The 10,895-nt window shown below is 28.8% G+C and overlaps 2 protein-coding genes across 2 annotated transcripts in view; one reads left to right on the top strand and one right to left on the bottom strand.

Moving 5' to 3' along the window:
• LOC107438350 (protein O-glucosyltransferase 2) overlaps positions 1-6,184 on the top strand; it is a 21,450-nt gene extending 15,266 nt beyond the window's left edge. The window contains exon 9 of the mRNA XM_043043593.2: positions 779-6,184. Within this exon, the coding sequence (XP_042899527.1) occupies positions 779-805 (27 nt within the window). The 3' untranslated portion in view covers positions 806-6,184. The remainder of the gene's footprint in view (positions 1-778) is intronic.
• A 1,697-nt stretch (positions 6,185-7,881) lies between these two features.
• Positions 7,882-9,463, bottom strand: LOC107438349 (uncharacterized; the record flags this gene model as incomplete). The annotated part of the gene is given in 1 exon segment (XM_043043592.2): positions 7,882-9,463. A coding segment is annotated over 1 exon segment (990 nt), but the record flags the coding sequence as incomplete, so codon positions are not given.
• Positions 9,464-10,895: the final 1,432 nt, after the last annotated feature.

Below are 10,895 nucleotides of genomic sequence, written 5' to 3' on the forward strand. Positions count from 1 at the left end.
TTTGTTCCAATGCTTTGGTGGTAATTTTTTTTTCTATTTTGACAAAATGTTTTTGTATTTTTAACTTTATAAAATTCTCCAAAAATTAGTTGGTTATAATTTGATAATAGATTTTATATTGCACTCTTTTTCTGAAATTTTTTCTACTCCCATTCAAGGAAATCTGTGAATTATTTTTTCTCAGCAAGCCAACCAATCACACATTTTTTTACCATCGCTGACAGCAATGTTTGTCGATAAATCGTTACAATTGTTGCATTAATGCTAATTTTTTCTATTTCATTTTAACCTTTTATAACATATTTTTAAAAAAGGGTTTTTTTAAGAACCAACTATATATTAATATTTAATTTTACTCTTTTGTTGGTCAATATATGATTTTTGATTCAAAATTTTGTACCAAAACATTTGAAAAATAAATAAAAAATCTTGCCAAATTGTCAAAATAACATTTTGAATAAAATATTTTATAATATAGACACTTTTCTTGTACACATCCTACACTTAATAAGAAAAAAGAAACAACAAACCTGGAAATTTGAAGATTTTTATCTGGAAAACCTAAAAAATCAGGGAAATTTGAAATCTGATTTGAGTGGCCACCCTGAGTTCGCACTATTTTTAAATTGCGACATTAAAATTTTTTCCCAACTATTTTAAATGTCAAGCTACTTAGGCAAGAGTATAAAAAATATTCCTATCTTGGTTAAAATAAATGCTTTTAAACCTGTATGTTCTAATATAATCTTGCAAAATAACAGTTATGTTTTCGTTTTAGGTTAAGCAAGCTAAGTCAGAATTATGAAAGTTTTGAGTTTGATATGAAGGAAAAGCTTTTACTTGGGTTACATTTGACTAGATGAATGTTTTATGAAAGCTCCTTTAAATTCAACAGTATTTGAACTGCATTTGTTTTTGAAAGAACTTTGTACTTGTTGATATTTCTGTAATTATTAGGTTTAAAGCATGCCAACATATAGCTTAATTTTATATTAGCCTTCATCTATGAAATGCACATATACCAAAGAATCAAGTGAAAAGCAAAATATCATGAGCATTTTTATAGTATATAAAATTTTAAAAATTATTCAATTTGAGGTGCAACTATGTTGCAAGAAATTTATATTCAATTTTTTATGGTTTTTACAAAAACTTTTAGATATTGTGGAGATAGTATGACTATTCCTCATGTGTGTAAGTAACTAAATTACAACAAAGAATAGTGATATTTACTTTTGTTGGGACAAGTAACCTTATAATATGCAAGGTTTCTGTTGTATGAGATTTTTTTTTTTAAATATTTTATTTTCTAAGTTTGACTTTTTGGAGTATTTCTAAATCAAAATTAATTTTTTTTATATGAAGCCAATCTAAGAGATAATTAGAAATTGATGTTTTTTTTTAATTATTACAAAATTTTGTACTGATTAAAACACGAGTTATTTGAAAATGCAATTTAAAATGCTCTTTATATGAAATACAATACAATTTAAGTTCACTCTTTTAAGTCTTATTATTTAAGGATCAAATATTTAAATGTCAGCAAACAGAAACTGTATATGATACATATATATTTGTCTATTAACAAAACCTGAATAAATAAGTTAAAATAACAAGCAGTTTTCTTGGCACTATAAACAAATACCAAGAACAGATAAAACAGAAAGAAAAAAATTTTTCCCCTTGATTTGTCTGAGCACAAAAATGGCACTTGTTTGTAGTAAATTCATTTTTTTTTAAAATTTATCTGTGCGAATATGCATATATAACGTACATTTTTTTCCAGTGTCAAGAATACCTTCATATATTTTTAATTCATTAACGTGCAACATTTTTTAAGAATTTTGTAGCACTATAAATATGTATTCAACATATAATAATAACACTATAAATATGTAATTTCATGTAGCTTTGAACAAATTTTTATATTTTTGTACTTTATTATATATTTGCATATTCTGTATACAATTTTTTCATTTACTCAATGTATATATTTACTTTGAAATATTCATGAACAATATCAAAGTTGTGCCAAAAGAAGGTAATCTACTTAAATTGTGGCCTTTTTTTTTTCTTCTTCTTTACAAATATTTTATTATTAGTAATTTGTCATTGTTTATGATTATTTATGGGCAAGAAATTATTAATTCTAAACCAACTAAGAAATTATTAATTCTAAAAAATATGAATGAGGCACTGTCAGTGACAAGTGGTTGGAATAATGGTTGAAAGTCATAAAGTTATATTATAACTTATGAAACGCAATATAAAAGTTTTGGTATACATCTCTATAAATTTTATCCATGCAATAGCGCAAAAATAATAAGACTAAATAAATAATTGTTGAAATTATGTGCTAAAAGTTATTTTCTTTTCTTGAAAATTATATTCCCTAATTTCCAAACTGCTTTTTGGAAGGTAAAATTAATTGCAATTTTGCAGAAGCAATTACTTTGTGGATGTATAAAACATGAATATTTTTAGCTATATAGGAATTCTGTGACATAAAGCCAATGGAGTTCTCCAAATTGTTGAAAAAATTCAATTGGTTAAAATATCAGATGTTTGAGATATCCACCCTTTTCTCTTGTAAATAAATAATTTAGTATTGAATAAAATATTTTAATACTGAACTTTTACTTGTTAAAGGAAAATATTAAAACTGTTTATAATCTAACTGGTAGGCCAAGATCAGGTCATGAGACAAACTCACAAGAAAGTGTTAAATAAGTGAGCAGCAAAACAAATTTTCCTTAGCAGGTCCAAAGCAAAAAAGATGTTCAGGGGTGAATTAAGGGTTGTTACATTTTCTATGTAAAGGCAAATGTCTAATTTCCCTAGTCAAATGTAAAGCATTTTAGTAATCCACTTGACTAAACAGTCTGTTTGGACTTGACTATCGCTTAAGAAAAATATTATGCGGTGATGAACGAAATTTAATATTTGTAACGTAGGTTTTCCATTGAAATGAAAACTCATATGAAATATTACAATGGCCATGCACACTCAGAAAAGAGATATCCCTGTCTTTTCCTTGACTAATTTATCAAATTTCCAAATTTTTCTAATTGCAGATTTTGTTATGGCTTATTCATTTACATATGTAATTAGAATTTTAAAAAATATTACAAGACCAATTTTTTCTTGGCAAAATTATTGAACTATCAGGTACTTAAATTCATTTTCCAGCACTTTTTTTTTAAAATGAAAATCTCAGATATTTCCAGTTGGATAAAATTGTGACTTTTTCCTGTTCTGAATATGCATTGGGTTATTAGTAGAGCCCGGAAGTTCAGGCAAAATGCCATAAATGCCCTTTTCTGCCTTTTTTAAACGTTTTCTTCTGAAAATGCCTTTTTCTTTCCTTTTGTTCATAAATGCCTATTTCTGTCTAATTTAAAATTTTTCTGCAAAGCTTTTTGTGCTTTTGACCGAGCATAAACGCAAAATGAAGAAATTTTGAAGTACAGAAATGGTTGACTGTCATCCGACGTATTGTAATGCATTTATAGAGATTAGGACTTTATTCCTTTTGTCTTATTAATATTTTCTCTCCGTCTCTTCGTGGCGTCACCTTCGTCGTGGCGTCACCTTCGCCCGATGCGCTTTGCAAGGAGAGAGAGAAAGGGAGTGAAAAGATTGGAGTTATTTTTACTTACAGTCAATAGAATTTATTCTTACTTACGGCCCATATAGCCTACACCATCGAATAACTCGTATGCTCTCTTATCTACAAAACGAATTCACCAAGCTGGTTGAGCACATTGTAGCAGGAGCACGAAAAAGTTTTCTAGTATACTAGTTATTTCTAAAATGCCTAAAGTAAAAGCCTGCACAAGCAAAAAACTGGACAGTTTTGTGAAAGAATTTGGGTCGGATGTGTTTTCTACTGATGGGAGCATTCTGTTTTGTAAGGCATGCGAGAAGTCAGTAAATTTTGAGAAGAAGTATTTTATATCTCAGCACTTGGAGACATCTAAGCATAAAACAGCAAAAGATAAAAAAGATGGGAAAACATCGACTCTGATTCCCACCTGTTTTCAATTATCTTCTCGCAAATCGGAATTTGCAATGGATTTATGCAGATCATTTGTAGATGCCGGCATTCCGCTGTGGAAACTTGAAAATAAAAGTATACGAGCTTTTTTGCAAAAATATACGAATCAAAGTGTGCCCTGTGAATCAACTTTAAGGAAAACTTATTTAGATGACTGTTATACCGAAGTTCTTAAAACTATTCAAAATGAAATCGGAACGAAAAACATATGGCTATCTATAGATGAAACGACAGATGTAACTGGACGATATGTTGCGAATGTTATTGTTGGTGTTATGGACCCATTTGAAAAACATAAAATCTTTTTGTTGACATCTGAACAGTTGCAAAAGACTAACAGTACTACAATTGCACAGTTGTTCACTAATGCACTGGCTTTACTTTGGCCAAATGGTACTGAGCATGAAAGAGTGCTATTATTTCTTACAGATGCAGCCTCCTACATGAAAAAAGCTGGAAATGCCTTAAAAGTTTTATTTCCTAATATGATCCATCTAACGTGCCTTGCTCATGCATTGCACAGGATAGCAGAGGAAGTAAGAGGTCTCTATCCTGAGGTAGACTCGCTTGTTTCTAGTGTGAAAAAAGTATTTGTGAAAGCCCCTTCAAGAGTTCAAGTGTTCAAAGAAATTGCACCAGACATTCAATTACCTCCTAAACCGATCCTTACGAGATGGGGAACATGGATTTCAGCAGTCTCATACTACTGCACAAATTTTGAGGAAGTTACTCGAGTCCTTACCAGCTTTTCGGATGAAGAGGCAATATCCATAAGAAAAAGTAAAAATCTGCTTAGCAGTTCTAAAATTAAAAATGAACTGACTTTTATTTCAACTTATTTTGGGAAGCTCCCTGGAGCTATTGAACACATGGAAAAAAGAAATATGTCTTTGTCCGAGTCACTAAAGATTTTCGACAATACTATTGAAGAACTAATGTCTGTGCCTGGACCATCTGGTGACATAATAAGGAAGAAATGTGAAAACGTCATCTCTGCAAATACAGACTTTGAATGCATCAAGGACATTGCAAAAGTACTTTCTGGTGATACTACAGTTGAACTTACCATATCTCCTACCATGGCAAGTTGTTTTAGGTACGCGCCCATAACCTCTGTCGAAGTAGAAAGATCCTTCTCTTTGCTTAAAACCATATTGACTGACAGGAGACAAAATTTATCTTTTGAAAATTCGAAAAAGCATCTAGTTGTGATGTGCAACAACAACCAATCATCAGAATAAATTTGCATACAATATTATAAGTATGAGTTTTCAATTTTTATTTCACACTTACGCAGTTGAAGGTTTTTTTTTGTGCAATTATGTCCACTTCTTTTGTACTATTGCTACGACAGTCGAGTAAAATGAATATATAGGTATACCGGATACTTCTAGCAACTTTTTTTATACCTTGGATACCTATATGGGCTTTTAGGCATTACCAACTAACATTTTGCTCCAATTTTAAGTGCCTATTTCAAGCTTTTTAAATGCTTTTTTGCCTGCCTATTTTTGCATTTTTTATTGCCTGAAATTCCGGGCTTTAGTTATTAGTGTGTTCTAGGTAGACTGGTAAGAATACTTTGTAAGTTTCTAAAACTGTTGGTCCCTATTATTATTTGTTACAATTTTCAATATGCACTGTTATAATTTGTTTTTTTCTCACAGAAGTATTTTAACTATTAAAATATAAAATTTTTACCACTTGAATAATTATATAGTGTTAAAAGTATGAACTGGATTGTTCAAAATGTCTCTTTATTGAATACTTTACAAAAAAAAATCCAATATTCAGAGAGCATATAAACGACTTAAATTCCTGTTATTCTACAGATGACACTGCTATTTACAATGGTGAATAAATGATTTTTCTGTAGAAAAAAATTAAAAAGGTGCAGATGAATGTTCTAAAAGAACTATTTTATTATATATTTTTGACAATTTTTTTTAGCATTGTATATAGCTTACATTTTCCATTTTTCTACTTATATAATGTCATTTTTCTTTTACCAAAGAGTGCAGCATACTTTTATGTCATACTTTTCATTTTATTGATAAACTGATATATTTTATAAAATGTTGTTATACAAATATTGTGTTTACTTTAAATAAACTTCTATTTCTTATACTTTCTAGTGTAATTATTTATTTTAAAATAAGGCATTAACATATGAGGATTTTCAACGTAGATTAACTCTAATTGCCACATATCTTTGGTTTTGTCATACATGAAACAGTTCAGAAATGAAAGGGATTAACTTGAAATTTTTGTCAGTTTCCATATTTCCTCTAACATAGTTTGAATCAAATTTTACCCATCATGTCTTTTTACAACAAATGTATCCAAAAAAAAATTGCACATTTATTAAAAATTTGATAAACTCATGCAATGTACAGTTGAATTAGCAAATGCATAAAAAAAATTATCAGCACATTATTTTTTAACATAATTCTAAATTTAATTCTAGTGAATTAATGCAACTATTTCAGTGAAAAAAAATATTTCATATAAATATTTTTAAATTCAAAAAAAAAATTCAGTATTAATGAACATAAAAGATCAACAACTTGCAAGTTTTAAAATTATTTTATAACAATCTTGAAGTTGAGCAAAATTCGAAAATAAATTAAAATGCCCTTAATAAATGAAATATCTATTGACAGAAAGTTGTTAATTATTGTAGTGGATTAAGTTCTAAATTAAAATGTGCATTGTTATTTAATCAGTTAAGTGGTTGGTTTCCAGATTTCTGAGTGGTTCAAAATAAAGAAATTTTTGTGCAATACGTTTTAGACTATTTTTAAAACGGAGAAACGCAAGGTCGGGACTAATAGTGTAATCCACTTTGATATTTTTGTTTTCTCTACAACATAAAAAGAAAAAACATGAGTGCTAAACGTTCTTAAATAAAAATTATTAAGATTAGAACAAGTGATCAGAAATGATTTTTAAAAGAAACTATACAATTTTGTGTGTACATTTGGTGAGAAACAATGGAACTTCGAATTTTTTTAACTTTGGAAATAGAAATCCTCAGTACAAAGATAAATCAAAGTAACTTTAAACGAAACATAATTATTTTCATTTTGATGGACAATTTACTAGACTTATGATCGAAAGAGATGTTAAATGAGTCAGGTAGAAAACAAACCTGTAAAAAGGGGGGGATTAAATAATATTTTGTTCCAATACTGTTGCAGCAATAATTCATTCTGAGAAGAAAAAAAGAGAAAGATTTCTGTTTTTCACAGAACTCCTTTTCATTTTAAACATGTTTCAGATTTCACTTTTTGAATCTAGTTTGATTTATTTTTACAATAAAAGAAATTTTTAAAATAATCCAAGCAATTCTTTTAAAATTGAAGCTACCTCAAAATGGTATATTCTGAACAAAACAAAAAAACAGTAATATTTTGACGGAATGTGTAAAATCAGGACAAATATTTTAAGTTCAGACAACTATCAACCATGAAATTCTAAAATCAGATGGGAGAAATAATAAAGGCATCCGAATAAATATGTCATGAATATCCAATTGTATTTTAAATAATCACATTTAAATACAAGTCAATCATAAAATTGTAAACACTTTAAACCTAATGAAATTATATATATAAGAAAATTAGTTATTTAATGTCATTAATCTGGGTTTGTCCACATAGCCTTAGTCTGTAACTGGTTGTAGAGCCATAAAAGTATAAAATGACAATTGAAGTGTGTTTATATCATTTTAATATTTTGCAGTAATATTTTATTAATACCAGTAATTGCTTATATGTACCAACTGAAATAAAACAATATTTCGATGACAAAAGAGAGACAGATACATTTCTTTAGGTTTTTATTAATTTTTTACATTCATGTTTGATGTTTGAAATTACAAATCATTTCTTAGAAAGAAAATTTAAACATTTTCTAAAAATTTGTAGCTGAAACATTTTAAATATTTTCATAGTTATGATACAGCAATAGTATTTATATAAAAGATTTATGCCCAATCTTTAAATTTTCTTAAATAAATCTCGGCTAGATGTTTAGAAAAGGGAGGGAAAAAAACTAACAAAATTAATGTGGATCAATATTATCCCTTTTTTTTTTTTTTTTTAAAGAGACTCACTAATGACTCAATAGATACGTAAAAAGAAAAACCTGCTTAATATAATGCCACAATAGTCTAAAGGAAAACTTAGATAACACAACTTAATTAAAATTCTGCTGTTTAAGAGACTAATAAGTTTTTATTAAAAAAATGTGCAATAACAAAAAGAATAATGTTGCTTTCATTAGAATCTCACACTAAGGAAGGTTTTGAAAATATATTGCAGTCATTTTAAAAAAAATAATAAGTTTGCAATAAATCAGTAAGAGAAACTTTTGTCTACTTTCAAACGATATATATTAATATATATGCTAAGCTCAATACTTATGCAAAACCTTCACAAGTTCAATCATATTCTTAATCTGTTCCAATGAGTACTCTATTTTAACATGTTCCGCATTTATGCCTTTGTGTTTCTTTGATTTCTCTGACCTTGATTTACGTTTTCGTTTTCCGGAAAGATTGGAGCTAGCTTTGTCTGATGGACTTGGTACATTTCTAGAAAAAGAGCTAAAATTCTTGTTCTGTGCAGGTGCACATTCTTTTTGGTCAGAAACAAGTTCCTTTTCAAGGTGTAAACTTTCAGGAATGGGCTGAGCACACGGAACTGGTTGAGAAAGATAACTTTCATCTGCATCAACTTTAGATTTTACTGTTAGGATTTCTCTAGAAAGACCTGCATTGTCAAAACAATCATTTTTACTTTTCCTTGTAGGAGAAAATTCATTCCAAATCTTTCTTGATTCTTTTTCCTTAGAAAAATTAGAGGAAGGTATAGACAAAGCAGCATTTGTTTGAAAAACATCCAACTCTAAATTTAGATCTTGACTCATTTGACATTGAACCCCACTGCTAGAGAACTGAGACTTCTCAGAAGAACGATGATCCATATCAACAGGCATTTCTTTAACTTCTTCTATTTTTGATAATGAGGATTTTTTAGTTAAAATTGCTTTATTCCCAAAACAAGAATTATGTGTATCGAAAGAAGAGATCTGAACTGCTGCAGCCTTTTCTTCTATATCTGAAGCAGAAGATGAACGTTTTAATATCCGAAGAGAGGGGTTAATTTTATGGATACTAACAGAATCAAGAGATGAACTCTTTCGTAAGGGAAATCTATCTTTTCTGTTGGTATCCTCCGAATTTTTTTCACTTTTGTTAAGATCAACTGCAAGAGCTTTCTGACTAAGAGTACTTGCTGGCTCTACACTTATTGATGAAGTCTGTTGATTTTCTTTATCTTTATTTGATACAGTGTTTAAAGATTGACTATTTTGGGCTGACTCTACCTTGGATGTCCACCCTAAAATTGATAATGAAAATACTTTAATACAAACTTAAATAGCAATCAGCATTAAATAGGTAGTAAGGAATTTGAAAAATTAAACAAGAACACAAAGTAAAAACAGTGATGCTTAAAAATTTGATTTACATTATGTACATTAAAATATATTTTAGATTAGTTATACATCTTTATTAATATTGTAGTTAAAGATATTGTTTTCCTAGAAATGAACAGAAATTTAAAAAAAGAGAAGAAAACACCACTTAAAAATTTTATTATTCTTCAGGGTGTAAATAATTTAAATAGATTTGTTAAATGTAGCAATTTAATCCACTGTTTTAAAAAAGTGTTTCAATTATGAATACAATCATTTTCTAAGGAAATAGCTTAATTTCAAATTTTCATGCAAGCATGTCACAAGCTGACTATGAATTAATACTTACTTTCTTTCTGTGGTTTTTTGAGATTAGATATATCTTAGACGTGTAGGCTTTTAAGATTTTCTTTTCTGTGTTGCTAAAGTCTTAAGTTTGAAATGATCTAATGCTAAATCTACAACACTACATAATAAGTTCTTTAACAGGGTTGCCACTCAAATCTGGAATTCCCAGTACATAGTATACACAATACATTAAGAGGAAACAACAATTACTGTGCTCTTGTGTGAGCTATATTAGGCTAACTATATTTATTAGTTTTAATTGCTGGAAAAAAGTTGAACATACTTAAATAATGATATAGTAAATGAAATAGTTTAGTATAGCTGAAATATCATGGTTATATATCCCATAGATAAAGCTTTGAGTGGTCACCATTTTTTAAAAGTCGAAAATAAGAAACTAAATAATTTGTAATAATAATTTGTAAAGAAAAAAAAATCAAAATTCCCAGTCTTTTAGATGATTTTTAAATTCCCGGCATTTTCCAGGTTTTTCCTGTTCTCCCTGTAGAGTGGCAACCCTGTTTAAGCATAAACTAACTATGAGATGGAGATATTAAATTAGAGCCGGAACCTCCAACAAAGTAAAAAACCTGTTTGAACAACTTCATGTGGTCAAATAGAACAAATAGCAATCTTTTAATAACGAAAAATTTATCTTATTTCTCCCAATACTGTTGCTAAAGAGTTTTGAACACAATAAGCATCAACCCAAAAACTAAACCTCCTATATATATATATACAGTGAAACCTCCTGTTATGGACACTCCTGCAAAACGGACGCCTCTCAATACGGACATATTTTTAATTCCCCGGGAATCTTCTATGAATAAACCATTACGTACATTCTCCGCAAAGCGGACACTCCCGTAACTGGACGCGGATAGTCATTTTGGTCCTGAAACATTGTTTTTTATCTCTACAAACCGGACACTACTTTTTCTAAATAAATTGCAAGCTAAAAAAATTCAACTTTTCACCATTTTTTAAAGCATGTAAATAAGACTTTTTG

This window comes from Parasteatoda tepidariorum, chromosome 1 (genome assembly GCF_043381705.1).
Source record: "Parasteatoda tepidariorum isolate YZ-2023 chromosome 1, CAS_Ptep_4.0, whole genome shotgun sequence".
NCBI classification, from domain to species: domain Eukaryota; kingdom Metazoa; phylum Arthropoda; class Arachnida; order Araneae; family Theridiidae; genus Parasteatoda; species Parasteatoda tepidariorum.